Genomic DNA, 15722 nt, shown 5'->3' with positions numbered 1-15722 from the left:
AGATAGTTTAAATAAAGCTTCTAGAATACTGTCTCTTCGCAGTATGAGCTACATAAATGGCTGCTAATTCTTAAATCCAACTTGGCAGTTTTGTTCAAATGTACTACACTTTAAATATATACAATTTAAAAGGCTCACTATTGATCGCAATGAAGTCTTTTCAATGAAACAAATAATGTTAGATATGCTATTTTATGCTCCTAAAAGAGCCGTCATTCTTTTTCTTCGCCTTTTGACACACTTCATCTTGGGACACGCACAAATATGTTCAACCCTGACCATTCTGCTACTCATGGTCAGAAACTGAGACCAGTGAGCCAAGTAAGATTCTCAGGGGAGACAAGAAGACTAACACGGGGCTGACCCTACCCCACCTGGGGAATGCATATAGTCAAGGAGAAAAAAGGGAAACTCCTAGTTTTAATGCTATTTCCTAAGAGAGGAAGAATACAGATCTAAGGAGCCCCAAACTTTTCCTAAAAGTTAACTTTTCTCAAAGGAAAAGGCTGAAAGGGTAAATGCATAGATTTATAAGATTAAAAACAACCAACCCACACTTTTAAGAACAAACAAATGCTAAAAATAAGAACTAAGACACACCATGTAAAGATACAAGATCCCAACGAGGAATGCAACTGTATTTTATACCTAAAATGTACCAATAAACATTAATGAAAATAAAAAAGAACAAACAAATGCTTTTTAGTTTTTGAAGAAAACAGTTTAAGAAATATGGAAAATCACAACTATTTTGAAAAATGGGTTTTTTCTTTTTTGTTTTGTGGTACCAGGGATCGAACTCAGGACCTTGAGCTGCCAGGCAGACACATGCCACTGAGCTAAATCCCGGGGCCAAAAATGGGTTTTTTCTGCCCATTTACAGAATCTAATATACAAACAAAGGAAACTGCATATTCAGATGTGAGGCTTTGATGACAAACTCTCCTTATTCCTAGTCTAAGTTGCAACCCAATTTAAATCAAATCTAAGTGTGCGGGGCTTAGAGAGGGTCTCAGACAGATTGTGGCCCATGGATTAGTAAGGCAGAAGGACACAGCTGTCCCTTGATAGGTGGAAGCTTGGGAAAAAGTTGAAACAGAGCCCGCTGCAGACAGGCAGGTCTGTGCACGCCCTACCAAGGTCCTGAGTCACAAGGAAGATGCCAAATCACCCCGGTGCAGACAGGCAGGTCTGCCCACACCCTGCCGAGGTCCCCAGTCATGCGGAACACACGCCGAATCACCCCACTGCAGACAGGCAGGTCTGCGCATGCCCTACCGAGGTCCTGAGTCCCGCGGAAGACGCCGAATCAGCCCGCTGCAGATAGGCAGGTCTGCCCACACCCTGCCGAGGTAACCAGTCAAGCAGAACACACGCCGAATCACCCCACTACAGACAGGCAGGTCTGCGCACGAACTACCGAGGTCCTGAGTCCCGCGGAAGACACCGGATCACCCCACTGCAGACAGGCAGCCACCTGATTCCACATTACCAAGGCACAGAGGACACCAGACCACCAGACCAAGGTACTGAGTCCCACTGTTCCCGGTCCAGAGGTAGGGGCTTCTGAGCCGTTGTCCCACTGCTCCTGGTCCAGAGGAAGGGGCTTCCCGGTCACTGTCCCTCCCGCTACTCCCAGCCCAGAGGAAAGGGCTTTTGGGCCACCTTCTGTCTCGCTGCTCCTGGCCCAGAGGAAGGGGCTTCCGGGCCACCATCCCTCCCACTGCTCCCAGCCCAGAGGGAGGGGCTTCTGAGCCACCATTCCACTGCTCCTGGTCCAGAGGAAGGGGTTTCCCTGCCACCAACCCTCCGGCTGCTCCCAGCCCACAGGAAAGGGCTTTTGGGTCACCATCCCTACCGCTGAGCCTGGCCCCTGTCCCACCTCTCCCAGCTCAGAGGAGGTAATCCGTGCAGGTGCTAACAGCCCCCTGCGCCCCAGTCGAAATGAGAAAACAAATAAGTCTCAAAACCAGACTTCCAGATCACCTACAGCAACTCCAAAGGGAAATGAGATGGAACACTCTGATACTCAACCACCTGGACCCACTGAACTGGCAACAAAAGGGGATCTGGAAAAAATGAAATCAGAAATAATTTCTCAGATAACAGGAGAAATTGTGCCCCTAGTGCAAGACATGATTAATAAATCTAGAGAGGAGCTCAGGAATATGATGGAATCCCAACATAAGAAACAAATGGAATCCATAAAACAGATGCAAATAGATTTCCAGGACATGAAAAACTCCATTGAAAGTCTACACAGCAGAATGAGCCAGTGTGAGGACAGAATTTCAGATATAGAAGATAAGATTGCAATTAGTGACCAGGAAAAGAAAAATTGCTTCAAAATTATGAGGGAACATGAGAAATCAATCCAGCAGCTGCTAGATGATACAAAAAAGAATAATATAAGACTGCTTGGGCTCAATGAAGAAACAGGAGAGAGTGCAGATGACATAAAAAATCTCTTCACAGAAATAATGGCAGAAAACTTCCCAAGCAGGGGAAAAGAGCTTGACATACAGATAAGGGAGGCATATAGGACTCCAAATAGCCTTGATCAAAAAAAATCTACACATAGGCATATAATTGTTAAGATTCCAGAAACACAACAGAAGAACAAAGTTCTCCAAGCAGTCAGAGAAAAGAAACAAATCACATACAAAGAAAGCCCATCAGAATCACAGCAGACTTCTCAACACAAACCATCAAGGCAAGAAGAGCTTGGAGTGACATATTCCAAGCCCTAAAAGAAAACAGCCTCCAACCCAGATTGATGTACCCTGCAAAACTATCTTTCAAAATGGATGGAGAAATAAGATACTTTCATGACAAAGAGCACCTTAGGAACTTCGTGAATACCAAACCAGCACTCCAAAGAATTTTACACAATAGCCTAGGAACAGACGTTGAGGATCACAACCCCAGGAAGCAAAGCAGAATGAACCCATCTGGCATGACAAGAAATTAAATGGAAAGGGGGAGAACCCAACAAAAAGAAAAAGTCATGGCAATGACAAGTCAATACGTTTCAGTTGTAACCATCAACATTAATGGTCTCAATTCACCAATCAAAAGAAGTAGACTGGCAGAATGGGTCAAGAAGCAAAATCCAACAATATGCTACATATAAGAAACACACTTCATTCAAAAGGAAACTCATAGACTGAAAGTTAAAGGGTGGAAAACAATACTCCATGTGACAGGAACCTGAAAAAAAGCAGGAGTAGCTATCCTCTTGGCAGATCAAGTAGATTTCAAACCAACACTAATTAAGAGAGATGAAGAAGGACACTACATCCTTGTAAATGGAAAAATCCAAGAGGAACAGATGACGATCATAAATATCTATGCACCAAACACTTGTGCACCCAACTATATAAAACAAATACTAATGGACATGAAAAGCCATATATGCACTAACACAATTGTAGTGGGGGACCTCAACACCCCACTGTCACAAATAGATAGATCAACTAGATTAAAAATAAGTACTGAAATACTAGAACTCAATTGAATTCTTGAACAAATGAACTTAACAGATGTTTACAGAGTCTTCCACCCCACAAAATCAGAATACACATTCTTCTCAGCTGCATGAGGGTCATTCTCCAAAATAGACCACATACTCACACATAGAACATGTTTAAGTAAGTGCAAAGGAATTGAAGTTATCTCCTGTATATTATCAGACCACAGTGCGATAAAATTGGAGATCCATAGCAAAAGAAACTCAAAAAATTTCATAAGCATGTGGAAATTGAACAACACACTTCTGAATAACCAATGGGTCACAGAGGAAATTAAAGAAGAAATCAGACAGTTCCTTCAATTAAATGAAAATGACAATACAACATATTGGAATCTATGGGACACAATGAAAGCAGTCTTACGAGGGAAATTCATAGCAGTGAATACACATGTTAGGAAAACAGAACGAGCCCAATTAAACAACCTGATGCTGAACCTCAAGCTTCTAGAAAAAGAAGAGCAGAACAACCCCAAAGCTCATACAAGGGAAGAAATTATAAAGATCAGAGGAGAAATCAATGCAATGGAGACTAAGAGAATGATACAAAAAATCAATGAAGCCAAGAGTTGGTTCTTTGAAAGAATCAACAAAATTGATAAACCTTTAGTCAACCTTGTCAGAAAAAGGAAAGAAAAGGCCCAAATCCATGCAATTAGGAATGAAAAGGGTGAAACTACAACAGACCCAGCAGAAATCCAGATGATCATCAATACCTACTTCCAGAACCTATATGCCAATAAGATGGACAACACAGAAGAAATGGACAGATTCCTAGATACATAGGAATTACCAAAGTTGAATGAAGAAGACCTAAAAATTCTGAACAACCCAATATCAACCAATGAAATTGAAAATGTAATTAAAAACATCACCTAAGAAAAGCCCAGGCCCTGATGGCTTCACTGCTGAATTCTACAAGACATTTAGAGAGGAACTGCTGCCACTACTGTTAAAACTCTTCAATTAATGTAATGCACTATATCAATAGAGCCAAGGTCAAAAACCATATGATTATCTCCATAGATGCAGAAAAAGCATTTGACAAAATCCAACATGCATTTATGATAAAAACCCTACAAAAAATTGGAATAGATGGTATCTACCTCAAACTGATAGAAGCCATCTATGAAAAACCAACAGCCAATATCATACTAAATGGTCAAAAACTGAAAACTTTCACACTAAAATCAGGAACAAGACAAGGATGTCCACTATCACCACTCTTGTTCAATATAGTTCTGGAAACATTAGCCACCGCAATTATGCAAGAGAAAGAAATAAAAGGAATAAAGATAGGAAATGAAGAAGTCAAATTGTCATTATTTGCAGATGACATGATACTCTATATAGAAGACCCCAAGAACTCCACCAAAAGTCTTCTAGACTTAATAACCAAATTCAGTCAAGTAGCTGGTTACAAGGTCAACACACAAAAATCAATAGCTTTCCTCTACACCAATGACAGACTCACTGAGAGAGAAATAGCGCAAATAATTCCTTTCACAATAGCATCCATAAAACTGAAATACCTAGGAATCATCCTAACAAAAGAAATCAAAGACCTCTTCTCTGAAAACTATGGCACTCTGAAAAGAGAGATTGAAGATGATATCAGAAAATGGACAGACATCCCCTGCTCCTGGGTAGGAAGGAGTAATATAGTGAAAATGGCCATACTTCCAAAACTGCTCTATAGATTTAATGCAATTCCAATTGAGATCCCAGCAGCATACTTCATAGAGCTCGAGAAAACAATCCAAAAATTCATTTGGAGTAAGAAGAGACCCAGAATAGCAAACCCAATTCTAGGTAACAGAGACATGGCAGGGGGTAATCACAATCCCCAACCTGCAACTATAGTACAAGGCTACTGTGATAAAAACAGCATGGTACTGGCAAAGAAACAGGCGTGAGGACCAGTGGAACAGATTAGAAGATGCAGAAACAACGCCTGACACACTCAGCCATCTCATCTTCGACAAAGGAGCCAAACACTCTCACTGGAGGAAAGATAGCCTCTTTAATAAATGGTGCTGGAAAAATTGGGTTTCAACTTGCCAAAGATTAAAACTAGACCTGTATCTCTCACCATGCACTAAGCTAAAATCAAAATGGATTAAAGATCTGAATATTGAAATAGAAACTCTGAACCAGTTGGAACAGAGGTTAGGTAGAACCCTTGAAGACATCGGTTTAGGAAAAGATTTTATGAACAAAACCTCAGTTGCCTGTGAACTAGCACAAACAATCAACAAATGGGATCTCTTTTTATTAAAAAGCTTCTGCACAGCAAGAGAAACCACCAGCAGTGTGAAGAGACAACCCACAATGTGGGAAAAAATCTTCACCTGCTCTTCCTCAGGCAAATCTACTATCTCGAATCTATAAAGAACTCAAAAAGATCAGACCTCCCAAATTTAATGACCCAATCCAAAAATGGGCATCTGAAATGAACAGACATTTCTCACACAAAGAAGTAGAAATAGCAAATAAATACATGAAAAAATGTTCAACGTCACTGGTCATTCCAGAGATGCAAATGAAAACAATGCTGAGATTCCACTTCACTCCAGAAAGAATGGCTGCTATCATGAAATCAACCAATAACAAATGCTGGTGGGGCTGTGGGGAAAGAGGAACCCTGCTCCACTGCTGGTGGGAGTGTAGACTGGTGCAAGCACTGTGGAAGTCAGTATGGAGATACCTCAAAGAACTAGGACTGGAAATCCCATTTGACCCCGCTATTCCACTGCTGGGGATCTTCCCCAAAGAATTAAAAGAATCATACCACAGTGATATATGTGCACCCATGTTCATAGCAGCGCAGTTTGTAATAACTAAAACTTGGAAACAGCCCAAATACCCATCAACTGGAGACTGGATAAAATGTGGTTTTTTAATAAAATGGAGTACTACTCAGCCATAAAAAATGAGAAATTAGAGACATTTATAGCTAAGTGGATGCACATTGAGGCAATACACTTAAGTGAAATAAATAGGACACAGATGTGTAAATACCGAATAGTTTCTCTGGTGTGAGAAACTGAAAGTGTAAATAAGGACTTAAATGTATAATAGGTCATGTGAAATAGGAAGAGAAGGGGCAAAGGGGAAGGAAGTGGGAGGGCTAGGGGAAAGGATAGAAGGGAATGGGATTAATATGAGAAAATGGAAAAATAGGAACAAAATCTTTGTAAATAGGGAGGGGCTGGAGGGGTTGAAGGGAGGGCTGGGCAAAGGTGAAAAACAAGAACCAAGAGAGACTATGTAAAGGTGCAAATTTCCAATGATGAATGTCATTATATTGTATACCTAAAATGTACCAATTATTAGAATGAATAATCGATAATGTAAAATAGGAAGAAAAGGTCCAAAGGGGTAGGGGTAGTGGGAGACACAGGGGAAAGGAAAGAAGGGAAAGGAAAAAATGATGAGAAATGGAAAAAATGGAAATAAAGTCTTTGTAAATAGGGAAGGGTGGAGGGCGTGAAGGGAGGGCTAGGAATGGGGAAAAAATAAGAACCAAGATGCATTATATAAAGGTACAATTCCCAATGAGAAATGTAATTGTGTTGGATACCTACAATGTACCAATAAAAGAATTTAATACAAAAAAATAAAAAAGTTGAAACAGGTGTGTGGGGCTGCTCTGTATGTGACTATGCTTGTATGTGTATGCAAAAATGTACATGTATACATTTTTTAAATTCCAAAGTTTCAGCGTTTCACAGCTTTACCACTATGGCCTCCAGCATCAAGCACGGGACAAAAGGCTGCCACCGCTGTCTTACCCAAGGCTGGTGTGTGGACCCCTGATATGCAGCAGGTCAAGAATACCTGTGCTACCACAACCTGATCATTAAAAAACTGATTTATGTTCACTATCATTGTCACATGTTAGCAGACTATTTGAAAGTAGTACCATTTAAACCTCCTACTCTTACCATGAGCAATTCATTTTAATTTTATTGTATCAAATATAGGAAAACTGATGGAAAAATCACACATTAGTGACATGTTTAAGTTACATATTGAAGGCCTGCTGTAAATGGTGAAGCTTTGTAAGATCCATTAACTTTATACTGGAACCCTACAAGAAAGTGTCTGTGCTGTGATAGTTAAGTGATTGCTGGCTTGACTGGATTAAGATGAGATTTCGAGGGTGCTGATGGACCAGCCCACTGATGAGTTCACAGATGAATGTAACTTAGGAGGTGGGCCAGCTGGAGGAAGTAGCTCACTGAGGGTGTGCGTTGAAGGGAATAGCTTTCCCTGGCTCTTGCCTTCCTTCTCTGCTTCCTGGCTGCCATGATGTGAGCAGCTTTCCTCTCTTGTGCCTTTCCACCATGATGCTTCAGCCTAAAAACAATGGAGCCAGCCAACTGTGGACTGAAACCTCTGAAACTGTGAACCAAAAGAAATCTTTCCTCCTTTAAGTTGTGTTATGTTAGGAATTATGTCCCAACCACAGAAAGCTAACACACGGTATGCATAACTTAAACTCACTAAACTCCATCAACAATAAAGAGCCTACTTACCACTTCAGTCGCAGAATCTTCTGGTTCATGCAAAATGATCGGAAGATTGCTAGTAAAGCCAATTTCTCCATTTGCAATGGCTGGAGTAACCAGTAAGGAAATATTTCGGATTTTCCCAAATCTAGGACTCACAGGTGGAATTGGGGGAAATCTGTTCATCAATACCACAGTTTCCAACTATAATAAACAAATAAAACAATAAGAACAGATAGCATAAAACCTTTGTAATTTAAGAAAAACCTTGACCAGCACTGGATGACAGTAAATGTAGGTAAAGGCCACCGATATCTTGACAACTTTGTTCTCCTCCTCCCTCATTCGCCTTTCCCTTTCAATCTGATCTTCAATTATTATTATTATCTAAGTCCAAAAACTATGCACTCTTAATAATCAGCTAAGCCTACCTGTCTTCTATGGAGATTTCCTTGAATTCTCCAGGCTTCTTTGTCTCACTGAGGAGCTCTACTGCTATCTCATTAAACATAGGTCTTATTATGAATTTTGAATAGTGCTTGTTTGTCATTATTACCAGGTTTATGGTTTCTAACATGCCTGCCAAACTCTTTGAGGGTCTACAGCCTTCTCAGCATTTTCCCAATACCTGACATAGACCTGAAGCCACAGCAGCTACATGGTTAGCATTTTTCAATTCATCCCTCCAGCACAAACCAAGCCCCATAGGAATCCTAATGCAGCACAAACCTTCAGCCTCTCAGATATTCTAACTTTTCAAAATCCAACTTATCAATACACTCAGTGTCACTAGAGGTATGTGGCAATACAGAATCATTTTAGAACTGCAAAAACCACAGGGATTTTAAGTTAAAATGCAATAAACTTAATGAAACATGACACATCTCCCACTCTGTAGAGCTCTCCATTAGGCTTTGTAATGCTGAAATGTTTATCAGAAAAAAGTATAAAATTAATTCTAGAGGTGGTATTTTCTGAAAAATACAAGAAACTGTACAAAGTTTATGAAACAAACTGATCAGAAATGCAATTTTACATCAGCATGGCTTATTTCCTAGTCTGTAAACATTTTTTGGTCTAGGTTCCTTAAGCATCTGCTAAGTCCAACTGTCCAACTGCTCCATTCACTCATGAACAATCATTCTTCGCATTCAGATCATGTGCTACGGGACAGCACACTGGCCTCCCAAGGCCTGCCAAAAGCTGAATCTCAAACTGATGGATTTAGCTGAGCGAGTTACCAAAGAATGAGGCCCGCATGTCTCGGATTCTCCTTTCTTCACTCCCATTCAGCTTTCCACACAGTCTCATACTTCTTGTTCTTGGGTTGTGCTTCCATTATGCATGATGCAAACCTCACAACCTTTGGGGTCCTCCCAGCTCTCCAAACCCTACAGCTGTTTTAACCCCAAGGAATCATGTCAGTGACTAATAGGCCTTTTTATCCCCTGGTGTTACATTAACTGTATGCAGTGGGAGCCGTCTGTTTCTTAAGTGAATGGAGAGATTTAAAGAACTGAGTCTGGAAGTAGCGGTGCAAGCAACTTCCCAACCAAGATCACCAAAACTCAGGCATCATATCCTTCCACAAGTCCCCTTAGTTTTCAAGGGTCATCAGAAGCAAATTCAGGCATTTTTATATAGGATGGTGGAGTGAAACAGAATTAGAAAGTTAGAAAGTTCTTAATGAAGTTTTCTTTATATAAGAATTCTCTGCAGCTACTTTGAAAGAACTAATGGATATTTTCAAAACATTAAAAGTGCAAGGTTACTAATATTAGCATAGATACTGAGATCTCTATCCACAGTAGAAACTGGTTCTGAGGCAACACAAGAAAAGAAATTAGCCAGAAAAAACCATGTTTCTGCATCAACAGCGCTCATTTATATCACAGGACTGGATGGCTGGCCAGGATGCCCAGGACAGGTGAAACCAAAACAACAGTGTAACATATCTGCCTCATCCCATGTGTTTTAATGATTTGCTTTTCATATGAGTTGTAGCCTATGCGAGAGCAGAGACAGAGGAGAGAACCAAACACTGAGAAGTGACAAATGACCTTAAGCAGGTACTAATGAGAACATTAGAATCCACAGGACACCAACAGCATATAGGAAAGCACTGGCATCAAGAGCAGAATAAAATAATCTACAGTAAATCCTGAAATACCACTCACCAAGTTATGTCCCAGAAACACTTGAAAATTTGGGAAAAGTTACACTACGTGTGAACTGGTAAAGTTAGTGTGCCTTTCCATTCAACAGAATCAATTTGGAAACCAAATGAGTTATGACATGATTTTTGTAGAAAGGTAAACTTAAAGTTGTTGTTTAGTTGTTGAACTAGATGTCTAAGTGTGTTCTGGCCACAGCACTCCGGTTACTTTAATTCTTGCTCAACGGGGCCCTGGGTCTGGGCTTGGCCATCTGCCTTTTCCACTTTACAGATCCAGAGTCCCTGCCACCTGCATTCTCGGGCATCTCACGAGGGCATTCCACAGGCCTCGGAGGAGAGGGCCACAGCTGTGAGTGAAGCTGTGTTCTGGACACATAGCTGTCCATGGGAAATCCAAGGGTCCCCCAGGGTGGAGACTGTCATCATAGGCAGAAGCACTCACGATACCAAAACCACTTGTGGGAGACACAACAAAACAATAATAATAATGAACAGTAAGATAGGGATCATCCACCATTAGTGACATCAGCGACAGGGCAAAGGCCTCCCTCTGAACAGGGACACTGCAAAAAGGCTACATTCTGACAGATCAGATGTCCCTTCAATGAGCCACCCACTAGGCCCCTTGACCAAGAGTCTTCCTGGAAGGCACAGGGAATGAGGAATGAGCAACAGCTCGGCTTCCAAAAGACAGAAGCTTTCTGAAGGAAGAGCCCGCCCCGCTGAGTGCTGCACAAGGAACACTCCCTAGGAGAAGCTCTAATGAATTTCCATAGGTAAACAGCAAGTCACCTCAAGGGTCAATCATTTTTTTCCCTTCAAATTTTTCATCAGGAACTCTAGAAGCTAAAAGGCAATACCTTTCAAGTGCTGGAGAAATTATTTTCATTGAAGAATGTCAATCAAGCCAAATTATCAATGTGACTATAAATTTTCACAGCTTACACTGCTTAAAGACCCAACAGGTTGACCTTTAAGTACCCTTTCTGCACGTGTATATCTCAGTAAACTAAAACACAGTTCAGGAAGGGAAAGGCAAGAGATTAAGAAATTAAAGAATGCAGTAAGAAATATCTCAAGCAGGCAAGAGAAGTGTAAAAAAACATGATAATTCGACATACACGTATAAGACAGATGGAAGAGCTCAGTAGCAGAGAGAGGGTGGCAATATAGAAAGCGGACAGTTACACACTCCAGAGAAAGCAATAACAAATCATAAAACAAATCTATACAAAAATATGAAATAAATTTAAATGTGGCAGGCATAGTTCAAAGAAATTAATGGAATATTATATTTTATTTAGCATATAATGCTTCAGGTGACAAAATGAATAATGTAATAAGATTTTAAATTTATGGATCTACTCATACTACCTGATTCTATATAAATGTATTTAATCAAAATTTGATTATTTAATTTGATTGTTTTCTCATTTTCATAATCAGCCAGTATCAGCACATGGAAAACATAAGAACTGAATGCAACTACTTTAAACTTTGATAATAAAAATAATGTTTTAGTTAATAAGAAGTTGGGCAATAAGAGTGATGAGCTGTAAGGAGACAGTTGTGAGTCCTTACTTCTTCATATTAATTAGTTGAAACTTCAGAGAGTCTATCTACAATTAACATATAAGGAAATATTTTCTTGAGTCTATTATTTAAAAGAAAACCATTTTCATCTTCCTATTTTAAATTTTGAAATGTCTTCCCTGTAGCATCTATTGTGAAAAACATTTATTCCATAAACCTCATTCCTATTTTCCCAACTTAACTCAAAAGAATGGTGACTCTCTCTCTCTTGCTCCCTGCTATAAAAGTTTGTAAAGTTACTCCATTATGTCATCCACTACAATGTAATTCACACTTCATGTCTGGTTAATTTTAAATATCACCTGATAAAAATACTAATTTTAGTAGAACCATTGTCTTATTCAAGGTTATGCATCTCAGGAGTGACACAGTCTCTTTTGATTCCCTAAATAACTTTAAAGAATAAATAAAATCTAAAAAATGAATGAGAGCAAAAATAACTGTTGGCAAACTCATACAGATAAATATATGGTCAATTTTGGACCAAAACTGAGATGATTTTAAACCCTCAATTACCTGTACTAGGAAGTGGGCCCCATTTTGAAGGAATGCATCATTTCTTATTGGTAATTTTCTAGCCACTTGGGTCTTATGCTCCGGGAAAATGAGGCAGTTTCCCCTGGATGTGTTTAAGACATCATCTTTTGCTCTCAAAGGCTCCACAGCTCCAGCAGGAACATAAAGTGCAGAATAGAGCACCCGCACATCGCCTTTAGCTCCTCCTAGTCTTGTAAAAGTCAAGGACAAGCATCGTTCACCTGGACTGCTTTCAATCCTCTGGTTTTCCATTGGAAAAAATGTTATCAGTCCATAAACATCATCACTATCCTGGATGTAGAACAAAAGCTGCAGACGAGAAAAGAAAATATTAAAGTGCAAAATTGTCACACCTGAGATTCTCAAACTCTGTATTTTCTAGGCTACTTTGATTTGCAGTGTTTATTCATATATCATATCTAAAATTATCACTTCTCATATGTAAGAGAGTAAAAAGAACAAAACCAAAATCTGAACAATTTCCTAAATCACAATCTGTGAAGCTTGTTGAAGAGTGCAGTGCTAAAGTTGGGGGTGCGGCTCTGAGGTGAAGCACTTGCTTAGCAGGCACATGACCCTGGACTGAATCTCCAGCACCACCATGAGAGAAAGAGTAAACTATTTACTTGCAGAAGGGACAATGTCGAACAAGAGAAGCAAGCCTCATTTTCAATGTCCTTCATATCACACTGAACTAAACATAAATTTGATTATATTTGGTTTTGGTTCTTCTATAGCACAGAAAAGGTGGCAGGAGAAAGTCATATGAGAGCTCTACCTCTGCTGGTTCGCTCACTTCGGCACCACCACTGATGGTGTGGGGCAGGATTCTAAGTAGATAAGCTTCGGCCTCTTCCGGGAGGTCATCCTCAATGACAGTCGGAGGAACTGAGGCCAACATCTGCCCTTGTGCAAAGCGGAGAACCCCAGAGCTTGGCCTGATATCATCGGTCACCGGTGAGGGGTCACTGATATTCTGTGTCAACACCCAGCTCACAGAGACATCCCCGTGGGTGCCACCGTTTCTAACCACTGAAATTTCTTCAAATCTAGAACTGTTTAAGAGGAATGCATGTTGTCACATTATACACTCTACATTTCCCTTAGACAGGCTTTCCCAATGCCAAATTGGTTGTTGGACACTGGTGAAAGCAGAAGCCATGACCCAAAATTGTTTTCAGCATGAAGGAGTGGATGTGTGGATGTCTCCTAAGAAACTACTGTAATAGGAATTCATCTGCATATTGAAATCATACTGAAATTATAAAGAATATAGTGAAGTCAAGGTAGAGAAAATACAAAACTAACCATTCAGCACAGTGTCTGACATCACAAAAATTAAATCTTGTAATAATATACTAAAATAATTGTAGCAATGGGTTTAATATAAATCATACCTTGATGTTGCATCTTCATCGATTATAACTGGCCTTTCAAACAGGATACTGTTGAACGAGAGGACGCCGTAAGGCTTGTCATTGGGCTTAATGGTGACTTGCACGACAGAAGGCCCTATTAGCACAGCATCTCCCTGTAAGGTCTCCTTTAGTAACATGATGTGAAATGACTCAGCGATCTCTGGCATGGCATCATCAATTATTTGAAATTTTAGATGTGACTCATGAATAAAAGGTGAAAAAACAATAGTTGTATTTGGCTGAAGGTCAATAAAGTCTAAATTTTGCTGGGCATGTGTTGTTGCATTCCCAGTGGTAACTGTGTATCTGATTGAAGCTTCATATTCATTGGATCCAATCAGATTTCCATTGTCATCCTTTCCACGAGCCACTGGAATCATAAGTATGTGATCTTCCTCAGGTACCAAGTAAATGCTCTGGAGGAATCTCACGGGAGCATCATTTTTCTTAATGATGATCTCAGCTGAATTCCTAGAGATGTTAATCTCAGCTCCTCCTTCTATACTTTTGAGTTGAATCAAAAATGTTTCATCATTTTATGGTACCTGTTGAACATAAACAGTGGTAAAACATCAATAGCCAAAAGATCTGCAAAGAAATCAAAGTATAAAAAGTTACTGTTTTTCAACAGAATTATATAAATATAAAATAATCTTTAACTGAAGGGAGCAAATAGAAAAAGGCTTTTTTATTCTCCACTTACTAAAATATTTTCCAAAAATAATCTATTTTAGATAAGAATGGAAGAGCTAACCAAGCAAAAGTGAAATCCCTGCTATGACTGTGAACATTTTAAATATGCAAACAAAAATATCAATCACAACAGAATTTTCTTGCTTTTATAATAGGTAAGCAGCACTGCTCCTATTCAGACATGAAATCACTAACAAAAATCAAATATCAGAGTTCCCAAGATGCTTAAAGTTTTGTATTGTGTGTGTTTGTCAGTTATATTCCTGTTCATTACTTTTAAATGCACATTTTTTTGGGTGGTAGTAGAGTTTGAACCCATGACCTCCCATATGTTACGCAAATGCTCTATCACTGAGCTACATTCCCCAGCTTAGATGTACAATTTAATGTTAATTAAATAAGGTAAATAATAATAAACTATATCCCTCAATAGCTAATAGCTAAAGTATGATTGGCCTTAATTTACAAGTTACAGTACTAATTTATAAAAGACTGTATTCTTGAAAAACTTCAAACACTATGATATATCACACAGATTCTCTATCATGTCTGTAACACAGAGTCCTTCCTTGTCACCTCTGAGCATTTAACAATGTCTCACCTCATCATCAAGCACTGTCAAATTGTAAATTACTGTTGCTCTGCCCAGGGGAAAGGTGATATTTCCACTAATTGGACTCAAATCTTCTTCAGGGGGGTTTGGGCCACCCTCTACCTGCAAAGGAGTATGTGATGCCATCAATAAATACAAAGCATTTCACAAGACAGGTGAAGCGTTACGGTGGTGCCAGCTGACAATAATCTCAAGTTTACTTAAAGATGCTCTTTAAGAATTGTACAAGCCTGTACATAAGCCTGCCCTTCTAATTTAACAGTCAATGTCTATAAGGTATTTCTATATCTTGACCATATTTATGTTCAACTATATAGTTCCTAAGATATTTTTATTTTTTCTCAACCATTATATTAAATCTGAGAGGGAGACTTTATAAATATTTCTTCTTGAGAGGAAGGGTATTCAAGATTAGTAAATTCCCTCAAAAAAATGAGATCAAATACAAATCAGTTCCACCACTGACTGTGGGACCTTTAGAAAGTTATTTAAAACTCTGTGCAGCATTTTGCTCATCTTTAAAATAAGCACAAGAATTTCCATTTTGCATGTTTGATGTGAAGATCTAATAAAAATCAGTATTTCAAAAAATACTGAATACTCAGTGCCTGGTCTTTTTCAGCTACTACTAAGAATATAGCAGTGGGCA

At 39.4% G+C, this 15722-nt stretch overlaps 1 protein-coding gene across 35 annotated transcripts in view; it reads right to left on the bottom strand.

The window, feature by feature from the left end:
• LOC147822396 (adhesion G protein-coupled receptor V1-like) overlaps window positions 1–15722 on the bottom strand; it is a 62891-nt gene that overhangs the window by 32973 nt on the left and 14196 nt on the right. For all 35 annotated transcript variants that reach the window (XM_087196874.1, XM_087196878.1, XM_087196882.1 and 32 more), the window contains 5 exons: window positions 15062–15175; window positions 13747–14312; window positions 13128–13404; window positions 12329–12658; window positions 8071–8247 (listed from right to left, as the gene is read on the bottom strand). In XM_087196874.1, coding sequence (XP_087053000.1) covers window positions 8071–8247; window positions 12329–12658; window positions 13128–13404; window positions 13747–14147 — 1185 coding nt within the window. In that variant the 5' untranslated portion in view covers window positions 14148–14312; window positions 15062–15175. The remainder of the gene's footprint in view (window positions 1–8070; window positions 8248–12328; window positions 12659–13127; window positions 13405–13746; window positions 14313–15061; window positions 15176–15722) is intronic.

This window comes from Heterocephalus glaber, unplaced genomic scaffold (genome assembly GCF_053883595.1).
Source record: "Heterocephalus glaber isolate CG9 unplaced genomic scaffold, H.glaber_assembly_v1.0 deba00001635, whole genome shotgun sequence".
Taxonomy (NCBI): domain Eukaryota; kingdom Metazoa; phylum Chordata; class Mammalia; order Rodentia; family Bathyergidae; genus Heterocephalus; species Heterocephalus glaber.
The sequence above is the reverse complement of the archived record's forward strand: the minus strand, read 5'-3'. Positions and strand labels throughout refer to the sequence as shown.